Source organism: Candida orthopsilosis, assembly GCF_000315875.1.
Source record: "Candida orthopsilosis Co 90-125, chromosome 4 draft sequence".
NCBI classification, from domain to species: domain Eukaryota; kingdom Fungi; phylum Ascomycota; class Pichiomycetes; order Serinales; family Debaryomycetaceae; genus Lodderomyces; species Lodderomyces orthopsilosis.
In genome coordinates this window covers 1395272-1410812 of record NC_018297.1, presented here as the reverse complement: position 1 = coordinate 1410812, position 15541 = coordinate 1395272, and the positions used below count along the sequence as shown (strand labels likewise).

Here is a 15541-nt window from a genome sequence, read left to right as displayed (position 1 = left end):
TTTAATCAAATGGAACTCCAGCTCTTTTTATACTCTCACTAGCAGCAATAGCACTGGGGATCTTGATACCACAACAATCACCCCATGTATTGGCAAGTTCATGTACATGTCCGCAATCACTTGCTGCATCATCATCGCTTTGATGTTCAGGAATTCCCTCGGGACATTTCAATATATCACCAAACATGAAATGTTGAATAATGGGTAATTTGCCCAACACTTCAACTTTATACATCTTTACCATTCCTTCTTTGATCTTGCTCCACAGTTTAGCAGCTGATATATCATCCAACATGGGTGAGTGCCATCGTAAACTCAACTTATCTTGTTGCTTGTTTGTAGACATTTTGATATTATTAATGAAATCAATACATTCCATGTAGATATACTTGTTTCTGTACATTTCCACTAATTCATCATTGTGAATTGATTTAGGTTTCATATGCGGATGATTGCATAACTGAGCAGCTCCAAATAAAAATGGCAAAAAATGGTAATCATCTAATCCCCAGACACCATGAGATCCGGCTGGTTCTAGCCAATACGTACGTTGTAAGCATCTCATTGTTGACATATACTTGGTAAACACTTTGAGTATTAAGGCAGGAAAATCAGTCTGTTTAATAACGTCAAGTTTATAAAGACAAAGCAAGAAACAAATGAAATTAAGTTCATGTCCCGAACCATAGTCTATTCTTGTTCGATCACCCCATGAATTGGTAAGATAGGTCGATGTTTCAACCAATGCGGTATCGCAAATGGGTTGAATCAACTGGGACGATTTTGATTCCACTTCATCGTAAAAATCACGAAACTCAACCTTGCCGAATCTCAGTATATCCTTTTCCAATTTTACCGGATGATGTTGTATAATTCGATAAGCTTCATCAATGAGATGTATTAGCTGTGTAATCACGGGCGAAGTTGCCACCTCATTATCATTCGATTTATCAGTAACGGAATCTTGAAGTTGCGTTATGAAATCGAGCACTTGTTTATAAGTGTCTGAATCGATCCAATTTGATAAATCGTCTTGAGTAAACACACGTCTAACTGGTTTGAAGTACATTGCGGAAAGAGCTAGAGTGGTTTGGGAAATTGATTTTGCGGCTTTAGTTTTCGCGGTGATTACATACTTTACATACTTTCAATGAGCAGTTCTTTTAATTTCAAATCATCCAAACTTTGTTCCAACACTTTGATCTCCGAAGTTTTCATTGAGACATCCGCCAAGTCTGGTTCGCTCAACCTCACTGTAAACGCAATAAACTCTTTATTAATATTATCATCGAAAAGATAAACTGTATCACCTTCAAGTAATTGTCTTTTCTTTCCTTTTCCAAGCACAACTTTGTTAACCTTGCATGAGTTGGTGCTCATATCTAGTAGCCAAACAGTGCCATTGTCCTTTTTGAATATACAATGTATCTTTGACAACCGGTCATCGCTAATTGCAGTATTACAAACATCAGCACGTCCAATGGCAAATCTGACACTTGAAATCGGTATAGCCTTAGTGTATAGAGATTCTGGTATTGGATCTAGCGTCAAAAGTGTTGTGTCGTCGCTGTCATCCATCAAATCCTCCTTCTTGATAGAGACATTGCCACTGGCTCCTTGTTGAGGCTCCAACTTTACTCGTTTGGTAGATCCATCTAGTTTATTCGTGACAGGGTCAATTTGATATGGACGTTTCAATGGTTGTGACATTGGCAATGGTTGTGATACAGGTACTTGTGACTGTGGTAATGGAACCACCCTCTTGGGGACTTTAAAATCATTTTGTTTCTGTTTCGAAGTCTTTCGGTTCTTTTCACTATCCAAAGGTCGAAGCATAAAGTCCTCATCAATTCTGCTCAATGAATCAAACTGACTATTGTCAACTTTTCGTGATTGTTGTGATTGTGACTGTGATAGACTTAATGGTTTTTGTGAAGATTCAGGTGGTTCATCTTCACAAAGCCATTTATGCTTTAAAGCTTCGGCTGCAGTAAATCTATCCTCGGGGTTAACTTGTAAACAACAACGAAGAAAATCCTGGCACTCTTTGCTGATTTTAAATGAATCTAGTGGAGCTTTTTGATACTCTCCTTTTTTAATCCTTGCAAACATCTTTTGGTGACTATTTCCTGGGAAAGGAACAAGTGCAGTTAAAAGCACATATACTAGGCACCCCAATGACCATATATCCACCAACGAGGAATAATTGCTGTTGGCTTGACTCGCCTGTGACAGGCCATATTTTCCTGTAATCACTTCAGGTGCAAGATAAGCCAAAGTCCCACAAAATGTCTTCATAACGGTCAGGTTATCACTAAACTTGGCTAGCCCAAAGTCTGTAATTTTCACTAAAATAGGTTCGTCTTGCATGATCAAAATATTGTCTGGCTTCAAATCCCTGTGTGAAATTCCCAATTGGTGTACATAGTTTATCCCTTCTAAGATCTGCGTGGTAATCACTTTTGTAGCTTCTTCACCAACAGGGCCAAAATCTTCCACAAATCCCATCAAATCACCCCCAGGCACTAACTCCATGATTATATAGTAATTATCTGCGTCTTCATAAAATCCCTTTAGGGACACGATATTTGGATGATGTAGTTTTCTCAAGATGGATAGTTCACGTTCAGCTCCAGATAATGCACTTGCACCGCCTGTGCTACTCAATGCTTTTCTTCGATTTATAATTTTTACCGCATATGAATTCCCCGTTGATCGTTCAATGCATTTCTTCACTGTAGCAAACGCCCCCTGTCCAATTGTTTCAGTTTTGATAATATAATCCTTATAAATGCCCTCGTCTTTGATGTTTGTATCGGGGGACAAAGCAGGGTTGAACCGGTCAGTAAACACTACAATAAATTTAACCACATCCTTGGGAACTCCATTCCCAACACTTATTTCATCCCCCTGACTGAGTAAATAATTTGATCCCTTTACTGCTCTTTGTCCATTACGATATGTTCCATTTGTTGATGTATCCCTAAGCCATAACGAATTGTCCTTCAAATTAAACCAAATCATAAAATGTCTATTCGATAAACGTGACGACGATGTGAGTTGTAAATCAGCATCTCCAGATCTACCAAAATACCACACAATTTTACCATCTTCTTCGGGTTTGTCAGTTATACTAAGCGTTTTGTTTGCGTATTGACCCGTGGTACATAGTAGTTGACATATTTGATTTGGATTTGATTGTAGTCTGTTTTGAGTTTGTGTAGGAGGTGATTGTTGAGTAGGCTGTGTTTCAGTGAATTGAGGCGCCTCCATAGAAGTTAGTTGAAGTTTTAATTGGCAATTGGGGTTGAAATTGGATTGTGCTTGTGAATATTGGAGCTACACTGTTATTTCTTCTTTTTTTTTTTTTAGAGACGCGTCGTTAAGTATTAAGAAAGACTTGGAATAATTAGAGAGCAACCGCACTATCGTTTGCAGTAGTGAGTTGACATTGGATCAACATAAACTGATATCTGCTCTGGATAATTTAGTTGTCTACAGCAACGACCAGTCATCTAGAGAATGTAGACGAATTAGTGTTCGAACGTTTTGGTCAGTAGTACGGTGACAGAAGATGCATAGGTAACGTTATTTGTTGAAATGGAGTGTAGTCTAAATACTTACATCTATTCAAAGGACAAGATCAACTACTCAAGAGATGAGTTATGAAAAGGCACAGTCCCTTCCGACAGCTATCACCGTTTTCTATATTTTCTCTGTCTTACTCTTCGATTCAAATATAAACTTTTATCAAGATTGACCATAAAATTGGTCACATATTATATGACAACTCATCTACAAGTCCTTCATATATTGTATTCATCTCGATTTTAGAGTAACGCTTTTTCGATAGCGTGAAATACTGCTTCTGGCCCTTGTATCAAATTTGAATTTAGTTCTGGTTACACGAGTATCACAAAATTCAGGGAAATGGTACTCGGCAACACCAAATGGAAGTCGAGGACTTAACGAATTATTGTCGTGGATGGTTGCAGTATCAATTTTGATGGAATTTACTCCCAGCCAATCCCATGACCTGATAAAACTTTTTGGTTCATACAACCAAGTAATTGTGTAATTGGGAAAGTTTAAACATAACCCACATATCATTCGTACTATACAATGATTGTTATATTTGTTTATAGCAACAGGCATACTTATTCCTTTGTATGTAAAGCTTTTGAGACTTTGTATGGGTGGTCTTCATGATGCCTTATACAAAGCTGAGAGAGCCGCGAATGAATCGGATACCTCAAACGGATACCCCTCATCCAACTGGTGGCTAGTGAACACCTTTTCAAATTGAATGAGCTCCACAACAGACAAGTCCCGGAGTATAGACGTATAATATGCTTCACTTATACTGTAATCGATTATTTCTGGCTTTACATGGTATATGGAATTTATACTGTTCGAATGTTTGTCGGTAATTAAACTTATATGGTCATTTGACAACAATCGTCATAGATGTTAGCAATCAAAATTCATTGTGACAGTTTCAGGGCTCGTGGCCATAAACTATACCATTGAGCAATGCCAAAGCTTCATGTTGCATCCCCGAAAATTTTAGATAAAAAGGTCCAGGCTTGATCTCAATGTTGGATGACTCTTCAGGATGAATTCCGTTACAAAGCATGACTTTAACCGGTCCGTCAATATTGTTATATGTGTCATAGCGAATGTGTTGTGTGATGCCAGAATAACTTCAAAGTATCGAGTTATTTTAAAGTGTTTCAAAACGGGTTCCAGAAGTAACTCCTCGACCCGAGTGAAAAAAAGAGGAGAAAGGAAAAAATAAACCGAATTCTAGTGGTACCACATTTTGAATCCAGATATGCGAGAAATTTGAAGCTCTAATTGTTGGTAATTGAACAAGACATATTATTGTCATTTTTGCAACAATTTGCGAAGAAATCTCGGTCGCAAAATTGATGGTAGCGTTATATCCCCGAGTTTCCGATTACTGAAGACAAAAAAACTGAACAAAAACTCAACTCCCTTGCCCTAACGTCATCACACTACATCACAATGAGAGCTAACTCAACCCAAATATCAAACAGAATGTTTAAGACGCAAAGAATGATCATCTTGGTAATAGTTGCCATGTTCGCAGTCCTACTCATAATAACATCCCTTGCAGGCCATCATGACAAGGTTATCGATCAGGTCAAAACGTATACCAACAAAGCTAGTGATTCATTGAGTGATTTTTACAAGTCGCTGAATAAATTACCCAGTCCTGATTTGGGAGATGCTGACTTGGAAAAACAAGCCGAGGCACAAGAGGAGGCAGATAGGTTGAAAGAGGAAGCTGCAGCAAAGCAAAAACAGAATACAAAACAAAAACAGGACTAGAACAGTCTATACATAATTATACACCTTTCCAAATTGCCTTTTCGAGGTATTCGCTTGTTTTCTTCAATTGTAGAATTCCCATATGCATGAACTCGAAACAGTTTTGGATAAACCATGAATAGGTGACTTTCTTCCACATTTCTTCTTCAATATCATCTGGCTTGTTTAGGGACGCAGTGAACGCTTGATAAAAGTCAAACAAGTTTATCGAGGCCGGTGCTTCTTTGTAAACCTTAAACATTGCGCATAGTAGTGGGTGTCTATCATCGAGTGGATGTTCCTTGCTAATCAACGGATTTGCCAAATACAACTCATAATTATCCAAACTCATTTCTATCGTCTGCCGCAAATTAGGACGAAGGAGATTGATCATTAGGTTTTCAAAATTTTCTTCAAATAGTGGCTGTTTGTCAAATTTGGCGTGAACTATTCCTCCATTGAGGGAAAATATCTCGTTAAAGACCATGTATTCAAGTGGTGTAGTCAATATTGGATTCTCAAAGTAAGCTTCTAGTACGGGTGTAATTTTAGACCTGTCCGTAGATAATCCCCTTCTTAACTCAATTAAATAAGCGTCATTAATGTTACCAATAGACTCGTGGCAATTGACAGTCAAATGCAGTACAAGGTGACTCACCACTTCGTCTGAATACTTTGAAAAATCGAGACAATCGTGAAAGTATTTCGAGTTAAACAACTTGTTATTAACAAGAAGTTTGTACAAATGAAACTTTTCCTTTGGTTTGTCGGGGTGTAATTGATACACCACGTTAATAGAGTTGATGATGGTCAACTTGTGTTTCTGATACTGCCTTTTGCATTCATGAAATAGCATTGCCACTTTGTTGTCATTTTGAAGCATTTCCTTGACAATGGGGTCATTTTGCAGCTGTTTGATCTCCATATGACGTTTGAAAGATGGTGTTTTTCTCAATCCGTCAATATACAAACTTGATGAGTCAAATTTGGCAATGAGAATTGATAATGGCAGTTGATAAAAGAAAATCATATAGCACAATTTTATTTCCGAAATTAATGCATCAATTGAATTGTTTGAGTTTTCAAAACGATTGAGAATTATGGTACTGAGTGTGTTGTTAATCAACAAAGGGTTTTCATCGGTAAGCTCAGGAGTGAGGAATAAATTGTTTAAGATAATGTACCCCAAGCTTTTGTTGTCGTTACTTTTGAACCTATACCCTTCCAAATTCAACCGTAAATCATTTCTCAAGTTGTTATTGACCCAGGAGGAGACTGTGTCGCATGATAATGCAAGTAGTAACTTTATCGGTATGTGAATCGATTGAAGAAGCTTGATTAACTGGTTCAACAATTGATTACTGAACAAATTGGTATCTTCAATGACAACAACAGTTCTCGTTTCATCACCCTTTGAATACCAACCGCGCAACACTTCCAAGTCGTAGCCCAAGTAGTCACCATCTAGCTTGTTGTTTTCCCCAAATTGTCGAATAATCTCCCTCAATGTCCCTTTGATGTGTTGACAGTTTTTAGAATTCAACTTTATCAAGTTGTACTCATTGGCACAGTCGTAAAATTCACTCAAAATACGTAGGTTGTTTGCATTGTTGGATGTTAATTGAATGTATCCAATAGATAACTTTGTCGGATTCAATGGCTCGTTGATAAACTTGATCAAGTCATTGAATAGTTCATCGTTAGCATTATTCAATATTGAATGAATCTTTTTCAACTGGCTTGCCCATATCTTTTGATACAATTCAAATCTGAACTTGACATTGGTGATTGGTTCTTTTCCATTGCATAGGGAAACAAATGGTGTGTTTGAATCATGAACTTGGATTGATTGGTGAATATTTCCAAGTCGCTTTTTAGGTTGGACAAAGTAGTATGCCTTCATATTGTTGTCATTGACGACTTCATCATCACTTGAAACACCATCCATAGCGGCGTGGTGGCCAGTGTGCTTTCTCTTTGTACCAACCATGAAGAGCCGTGTGTTGAGAGTTTGTAGGAGAAGAGCTACCAATACTCAAATGATGAGAGGTTGTCTTTCTGTGCGGATTTAATGCTTTGTACACCTTAACTAATATAGACATATTTATCCCCCTCTCTACGAATATACTCCTTTTCAATCAATGTGTCAATCAGCTTCTTTATATCGAGAACTCTTGTTGTGAATCTTGTCAGAGCTGCTTCCATTACTTGGTTCAACAAATCGGCATTTCCCAAATCTTTTCTGCTTTTCATAATTCGAACAATGGTGGCCTGTATGTAGGTTTGTCTAGCAGCGACAATCTCCCGTGTGGCGTCTTCCTCCTCTTGTTTGACATCAACTGATTTAATACCACTAATGAAATTAACTTTAACCTTTTTGGAATTATAGTACTCCACAATTTTGAGGACAGCTTCGGATAAGTCATCGCTCGAAGACTCCACCAACTTAAACTTTATGAGAGGATTAAGATGGTTATCAAACACGGTCTTGTTGCAACCAACTATTTCGTACAACTCATTGTATGAGTAACTGGGTTTTTTATTAAAAGCCATTAAAATCATCAATTGAACGTTACTAACTTGAAATTGGAATGGTGGTTTTCCTTTTCTTGAAAGGTTGGCTTTAACTTCCGCTCTACCGTGATTAAATAGCCATTGCAACTTTCTTCCCTGGTGCTGATTTCCGTAAACTTGTTTTAAGTGCGCAAGTGGTGCTTCAAGTTCTGGAGCCACTTTCAAATCGTAATCAGGAACATGACGGAATGGCCACATACTTTGTGCAAGAATCAAAGGGTTAAATTCCTTGACAACGGATTGGTCAAGAGTTTCCTTTACTTTTGTTTTCAAATCTTCCGATGCCTTCATATCGGAAAACATTTTTGTCATTTTGGAGGTGTATTCGATAGAGTTTTCTTCTTGTAATCTGTGGATAACACTTTCTTCTAATTCGTCGGACTTGCAAGTACCATTGATTAGCCTCTTTGCCAATGAGCGTCGATAATGCTCCTCAAAAGTATCCTTATCATTAATAAACTTAAACACAATCATCAAGTTTTCAGCATTCATATCAACAATATCAGCATCCTTGGCATTGCTTTTGAGAAATCCATCAGCGTATTTGGCCAAAAACTCTGGTGTTTTACATGCAGCTCTGGGCTTGGGAAGAGCAATGACATTGTTATTGACAAAGTAACGACAAGCGTTATCCAAAGACCTGATAAATTTGGTGTCCTTGTTGAAAGCTTGGATCACAATGTCGTTAAACTGATTGTATATGGCAATCAATGTGTTGATGTAAGCTTTCGGCTCAACACCTGATTTTTTTCTTCCTTCCTTTACGTCCGTATCTGCCTGGTTTTTAATCTTTTCTATAGCCACATTGGCCTCCTTTTTAATGTACTCCTCCAAAGCTGAAGCTAATGGGTCTAAAGTCTTTGGTACTCTCATTAAAAGTTTATACATTCGTTGGATATGGTCGATCTGGTTCTGTTCAAGCAATATTATAAACTGATCATACATTTCTGAAGCATGGTTTTCAATCATTGCTTGGTTGAGAATATTGATGAATGCCTTTTTTGAATGGTCTTCCAAAAAAGTGTTCGATCTGGAGATTTCTTCCGCTAATCTGGTTTCACATTTTTTCATATAGTCAACTACATTGTGATTTGCCAAGTACTCGGAACTCTCCTTTGTGTAGTAGCTCATTGTTGCATCCAAAAATGGCTTTTCAAACGAGTTGACATAAATGATCAAGTTTGGCTTTTTCAAATCTTGAATATCAATACTCAAGTAAACCAATGATTTGATAGCACTTGATATCAAATTTGTATCAACAATCAAATGATTTCTCTGCTTCTCAATTAAATCTAAGACCTGTTCAATTAAAATATCAGCATTTGGTTGAAACATTTCGTTTCTCCACTTGATCAATGACAATGTATTCACATCAAACACATCTTTCCTCCCATCAGATCTCTCCTTTTGCACCCAGTACCTATTCATATAATCAAACACGTTATTCATGTACACTGCACCAATGGTGAATCTCGTCCAACGGCGAACATAAAACTCCAAAAACGATTCATTGGGGTTTTTCCTCAAATTACGAATAAACTGCACCAAGTACATTTCCAATTTGTTGTAAATCTCTGCGCCGGCTAGTGAGTAGGAGTTATTTTCTGTGCTACTGGCCACTGATGCTGCTGTCAGGCCACGTCTTGATTTGTTGACACAATAGTTGTAGACAGCAGTATAGCAATTCATATACATTGTCGAAGTCACACCTTGATCATTCTGTGCGCCAAGTATGAACTCCAACCCTGGTTGAATGAAAGCCCAGGTGGCATTGAGATCGGTGAATGCTGGTAATGTAGAAGTCATGGGGGGCTAAGGAGCTACTGTTTGTTGTTAAAGTTGCCTACAGAGGATTTATTTTTTTTTTTGGCCTAAACATTTACTCTATCAATAACTCGTACTAAACTAATGGTAAATGTCAACACCCAAGTGACTAGCACAACAAAGAGGAAAGAAGCGAGTCCCTTTTGTCGACGACAGATCGATGAAATCACTGGGAATGCATTGTTAACATTGACTCCATGTGGGTTATTGTAAATTTCACAAACCCATTCGTCATCATATAAAGTGTCAAACGCTAGTGACAAGTTTGCTGAGGAGAATATGATAAATAGTAGATCCAACATAACCAACCGGAATTTTCCAATTGGATCTCGCAACCCCAATGGTTTTCCTGAATACTCATCATAGGCAATGTACACCACATAGACTAAAGCGCATGTTTGCACCACGATAGCCATTATCGTACTCGCCTTTTGACCAACTTTGGCACCATCGTAAGTATCTCTTGAAAAGACAAATATACTGCAAGCCAAAGCCAAGGCAATGGCGCAAAAAATCAATGTCAATATCCTCAAAGTCAAAGGTAGCAACGGATTTTGCATGAAAAACTTTCTAAATGCTGGTTTCAATTGAGACCTGTTTTCTCCCATCCAATAACCCGCTGTAGAACGTACTTTGGTATCATTTTCACCAGGATCCTTTGTCCTCATAAATAGATTGAGAATACTTCGATGTTTGTTTGCTTCCTTGAGTTGCTGATATTGCGTTTGATTGAATTCCTCTTTGAGTCTAGCATCACCACCCCACGATCCATTCAAGCTGTACTCATCTAAATATTTTTCGTTAATTTCCACTCTCTCCGGTGGATATGTTGTAGGATAAAACAAGGAGTTCTTGAACTGGTACCAACTACCGTTAATGTCTCTCCCATATGGATCGGGGAACTTTTCTTCATTAGGCTCTTGTTGATCAGCTCTAACCGTTTCAGCTTTGGACACAGTATCTAGCACATACACAGGAAACACATTTGGTCGATGACTGTAAGTTTGCACGTTTGCATTTTTAAACGGATCAAGACGATTCCTTGGAGAAGCAACATCGTTAGAATGTGTCAATGATGTAGGAGGAGTAGGTGACGATGACAATTTCGTATTGTCTGCTGAATCAGTCATGGAATGTAGCGTGTGTTGGAAGGAGCTTGTTGTTGGAAAGTTTGTTATTCTTGTTTATTTTGGTAGCGCAGATTTATTCGAAACCGATATTGCTGGATAAAAATTGCTAGATAGAAATTGCGAGGCAGAAATTGATTCTAAGGTGTTAGCTCTAGAGTAGCTCTGTTACCTGTCATCTGGTTTATTTAATTACGTTTTTCACATCCAGTTTGGAGCTATCTAAATTTTAAGCACAAAGTTGCAAATTCGCATCAATTTAAGTAGAAAGAGTGCAAATTTGCACGAATTTGATTAAGAAAGTACAAATTGTTGTGAAAGTTAAACATGCAGCAGCTTTACAATGAGATAAGAGTATGGTATCTCCTCTCCAGAATGAAAGCTTCTCTACTTTTCTTTTGCCTTTTCTGTTCGTGCGCCCTTTTGCCATCATCTTTTGCATCCATTTTTGTGTCATAGAAATTTGTGTTTCATGTCATTAGCAATCGAAATGAGAAAGATCTTCGACAACAAAACCACACTACTTCATCAATGAAGTTCCCGGACAAGAATTCTATTTACGTCATTTCAATCCCACTAACTACATCGAGATCTTTCATATATTGCAACCATCGACCCATTCTTCTGAGTCAAACGCCATTGGTAACCAAAGTTGAAACCAAAGCTGTCAACATTGCAACAAAAGGATGGACCAAACTTGTATCATCAAAGCTTTCAGTAAATGTCAAGATCGTCAAATGGATCCGTAAATTGCTTGCAACTATACCTTACGAGGAAAATTGTCTTCGATCTTTTCCCAACAAGGATGCAATGATTAGAGAAATCAATGAAGAGAGTTTGCATTTGATCAAACCTGTGGAAAAGGACAGCAAAGGAATTGTCCATCAGTCCGACATTAAGCAACTTAATATTCCTGATAGTCAATTGAAACCAATTCCTTTATATCACGCAAGATACCAAAACCCATCAACAATCCTCAAAGAGTTGGTCCATTTCAGAACAGACAATTACAAAAAACACAAGAACGGAGCAATTCTATGCGCCATTGGTATTCCATTATCATTGCCGTTTGCATTAGTGCCAGTAGTTCCCAATGTCCCCGGGTTTTACCTTGCCTATAGATTATATTGCCATGTCAAGGCTTTATTGGGGATAAACCATTTGGATTATTTATTAGACAAAAACGCATCACATATTAGATTTACCGAGCTTACGCAGATAGATGAAGCTTACAAAGCAGAAGAAAGAGATGAGGAGAAGGAGGAAAAAAATGAGGAGGAAGAGGAGGAAGAGGGGGAGGAAGAGCGGCTTTTAATTACTTCCGAAATAATAGACACACTTGTCACAAAGTTGTCCCTAGAAAACAACGTCAAAGACGATTTGACAAAAGCGTTGATGCAGACAAAGAAACGATTGAAGAAGAAGATCAAATTGAGCGATACAGTTGAATAGAAAGTGAAGATAAAAAGAATTTAAATCAAACCAATTACTCTGCCTAAAATTCCATCAACTCTCGTTCATTAGGCTGTTTACGACAACAATCTCCGAACATTCACATTGGCACGTGCTGAGTTTCACAATCTCTTCATAATGCACTCTGCTGGTTCGTGATAGCAACTATGGCCCCATTTGCACTTGATTGGTTTGTTTGAGAAGATCAAGAATCACGGCCACACTTTGTTTAAGCTGTCCACTTGCTGCTTCACTAGTTCACACACAATGAGGATGAAATAGGGGCATCATTGGCATTGTCATATCGCCAAGGCTGTCCCTTCATGCTACCACTTCACAATTATGCCTTGGTGGCACGTGGACTCCCCTACATCCATTGATGCCGAACAAGTCAATACTTGATTAATAGCTGCCTTGGTGGTGTGTCAATTTAGCCCGGGTACTGTTTCAAACTTGATTTGCCAACCTCAAATTTATGTTTGATGTAAGACCTCAGCTTCAACTTAAATTCGCAACATTTGAATCTACGTCACCCCTTGTACAGTTTGGATCCGAAAGGTCATTGCTTGTAAATTCGTTTACATGAAGCAGGAGAACTGTCTGGGGTTATGGTAATTTGAATTGCTCACGAGAGAAAAGGGAATTTGCAATGCTATTGGTTTGAGCCAACACTCAATAGTTAGATCTTTATATGGATATTGAAAAAGAACACATCTGGTTCCAAAGGTTGTTGTTCGCAATACCAGACCCTCAAAACATTTGAGATTGGGCATTAGGGATTGCCTAATTTAACCATGAGCTAAGGATCCCAAAGTTTTAAACCGTGGTGTTAGAACTGAGAACTGGCTTTGTCCCTAGCATGAGTATCTGTTATAATTTCAAACCAACGTGTGGACAAACTACTTAATGCGTGGTGGAGTCATGTTCATTTGTAGTTGCATCAACCACATGGACGGGCTTTGTCCAAAAGAACGTGGGCACAAACGCAAAAGGACTTGACTTGCGATCAGTGTACTGCCCGCAACTCAAACCTGTTACTATGCAAACCTTACTGTCATGTTTACTATGAATCTACGAGTGGAATGCTCACATAGTCTAAATACGAATACAACCTGTAGATCAAGTGGGACGGAATATATTACATTGGATAAAGGAGTTACGCAAATTGTGAACAGTTCAGGTTGATTTGCTATCCCCAATTGAGTCCTACAGATCTTTGACAAAAGAACCAGAAGAACAACACTGTGGTAGAGTAAACTCACGTATACAGAATATCACACATTTGGCATTTGCTCACGACGTCGTGATGTTGGATTAAAAGGATGGACTTCCCAACAATATGCAGAGAATTGACTAGAATGGTCAAAGCACCGTAATGGGCACAACTTAGATCGCTCGAATCAAATACAACTCATTTACACAGAAGGGTACAAAGGGGCTATGATCAACTCAGGTTGAATCAGAGTACATAAGTATCAGTCAATATACAACCACAACACAATATATCGTGCAAAAGACTTTAAGTCAAATGGAATTGAGTCCACTCGTTGATTCATTCCGCTGAATGTTTGCACTCGTTGGAAGTATTGCACGCGTCCTGAGTAGAAAAACAACTTAATTGTTGCTTTACTACAAATATAAGAATTTTCTAATCAAATCAGCGTAAATTTTAAAAGTATACACGTGTGAACCACGTGACAATAATTAGGGCTTTGAATCTCTCGCACATTTGGATTCAAAATGCGGTGCCATATGCACATTACCCCTCTTCAATGACGAGACAACGAAAGACTATGGTGTGAGTACACCAACTTCTTTAGCAAAATACAAGGCTATATCCGTTAGCTCGTAGCCTCGTCGAACTGAAGGGGGAGAAGAAAATTTTGCGTCTCCTACCTCTTTAGCTTTATATACGTCGATATCGCTCGTGGTTGATTCTCCTCACACGACTTAGTCGCTCAATTTCGGTTTATTTTTTCCTTTGTCGCCTCCTTGTTCACTCGGGTCGGGGAAGTATAAAATTTTGCAGTTATTTTTTTTCACACACTCTTTCTTTTTCTTTCCTCTTTCTTTCCTTTCTCTCCTCACTAGAAACCAGTTCATCACTACTACTACAATGCGTGATAAGTGGAGAAAGAAAAGAGTCAGAAGATTAAAAAGAAAGAGACGGAAGGTGAGAGCCAGAAGTAAGTAAGTTAGCAAACTTATTTACTATCTGGCGATGAAAAGCAAGGTTACAATTGAATTAAATTGAATCGAAGCTTCTTATCAAAAGAAATTTGCAATAATATGAAAATGGTTGAGCTGAATTAATTGGAAATTTTCTTATGAAAATTGGTTAAGCTGCTATTAAGAGGAACTTTGCTGTGAATAATGAAGCTGCTTTAAAATATGAATCAATGTCGCCTTCTATTTCATCAACCTTCAGAAATATACGGAATTATCATTCTAACTAATATCAACTGTAGATACAAGTATTCTATGAAGATTGAGCGGTGCACAGAGGTTTCAGCATTGTAGAATTAGTGAAAACACTCTTGCTGAACGGTTTACTCTATTCTTGCTCATAGAAGTGGTTAGTATTCATTTAACTCTCAGAATAAAACATATTCAGGGAAATTGAGATGCCACATTAGAAAAAGAACAGTTTGTAGTTTGGCTATTGAATACAAGCAATAGACTTGCACTCATCACCTGATATCCAGAACTGAAATACAAATAGCTGCCTTATACGTAGTCACGTTGGTTAAGCTCTACAATTTCAGCTCAGGGTTTTGATCCGATTGAGAAAGGAAACAATTCCGCGGGAAAATTGACAAACCGCCAACCCACGTAAGACCTCATAGTGAACAAAATGGAGATCCGCAGGCCATCCGTGATTAGAATTTGACAGCACCTGATGGTGACATTGAGTAACAGGGTTATCGCGAGTATCGCAATTCATCTCAAAATGCTCACGATATAAACATGTTAGCATATCGCGTAATCTTGCAGTGTCAAAGATACCTCGCAAGAACAACATAATATTGCTAGCTTGATTGAATGAACAGTGACTATGTAGAGCTTACAAGGTACACTGATGATTTTGCGGGTTTTGTTTTTGTTGTGGCTGCAACCGCGCCTACTACTGTTGTCCGTTGAAAATTTCCGCATTAGTCAGACACAATTAAAAAGCCATCTTTTTGGAGCCGTATGAAAAAACTCGAAACTACAACATATCTCTTCTTCAT

General features: G+C 38.1%; 7 protein-coding genes across 7 annotated transcripts; 2 read left to right on the top strand and 5 right to left on the bottom strand. All coding sequences in view use genetic code 12, as the record gives it.

The window, feature by feature from the left end:
- Position 1: 1 nt before the first annotated feature.
- On the bottom strand, positions 2-1069 carry CORT_0D06770 (Rrd2 protein; the record flags this gene model as incomplete). The annotated part of the gene is made up of 1 exon (XM_003869594.1): positions 2-1069. The coding sequence occupies one exon, from the start codon at positions 1067-1069 to the stop codon at positions 2-4; it is 1068 nt and encodes a 355-aa protein (XP_003869643.1).
- A 68-nt stretch (positions 1070-1137) lies between these two features.
- Positions 1138-3273, bottom strand: CORT_0D06760 (Rad53 component of cell cycle checkpoint; the record flags this gene model as incomplete). The annotated part of the gene is made up of 1 exon (XM_003869593.1): positions 1138-3273. One exon carries the CDS (start codon positions 3271-3273, stop codon positions 1138-1140), a length of 2136 nt encoding a protein of 711 aa, XP_003869642.1.
- A 1755-nt stretch (positions 3274-5028) lies between these two features.
- CORT_0D06740 (hypothetical protein) lies at positions 5029-5355 on the top strand (the record flags this gene model as incomplete). The annotated part of the gene is made up of 1 exon (XM_003869592.1): positions 5029-5355. One exon carries the CDS (start codon positions 5029-5031, stop codon positions 5353-5355), a length of 327 nt encoding a protein of 108 aa, XP_003869641.1.
- A 16-nt stretch (positions 5356-5371) lies between these two features.
- CORT_0D06730 (Orc3 protein) lies at positions 5372-7324 on the bottom strand (the record flags this gene model as incomplete). Its single annotated transcript, XM_003869591.1, has 1 exon — positions 5372-7324. The coding sequence occupies one exon, from the start codon at positions 7322-7324 to the stop codon at positions 5372-5374; it is 1953 nt and encodes a 650-aa protein (XP_003869640.1).
- Positions 7325-7419: 95 nt separating this feature from the next.
- CORT_0D06720 (Cdc53 cullin, a scaffold subunit of the SCF ubiquitin-ligase complexes) lies at positions 7420-9714 on the bottom strand (the record flags this gene model as incomplete). The annotated part of the gene is made up of 1 exon (XM_003869590.1): positions 7420-9714. The coding sequence occupies one exon, from the start codon at positions 9712-9714 to the stop codon at positions 7420-7422; it is 2295 nt and encodes a 764-aa protein (XP_003869639.1).
- A 65-nt stretch (positions 9715-9779) lies between these two features.
- On the bottom strand, positions 9780-10862 carry CORT_0D06710 (hypothetical protein; the record flags this gene model as incomplete). Its single annotated transcript, XM_003869589.1, has 1 exon — positions 9780-10862. One exon carries the CDS (start codon positions 10860-10862, stop codon positions 9780-9782), a length of 1083 nt encoding a protein of 360 aa, XP_003869638.1.
- A 528-nt stretch (positions 10863-11390) lies between these two features.
- Positions 11391-12311, top strand: CORT_0D06700 (Ydl183c protein; the record flags this gene model as incomplete). Its single annotated transcript, XM_003869588.1, has 1 exon — positions 11391-12311. The coding sequence occupies one exon, from the start codon at positions 11391-11393 to the stop codon at positions 12309-12311; it is 921 nt and encodes a 306-aa protein (XP_003869637.1).
- Positions 12312-15541: the final 3230 nt, after the last annotated feature.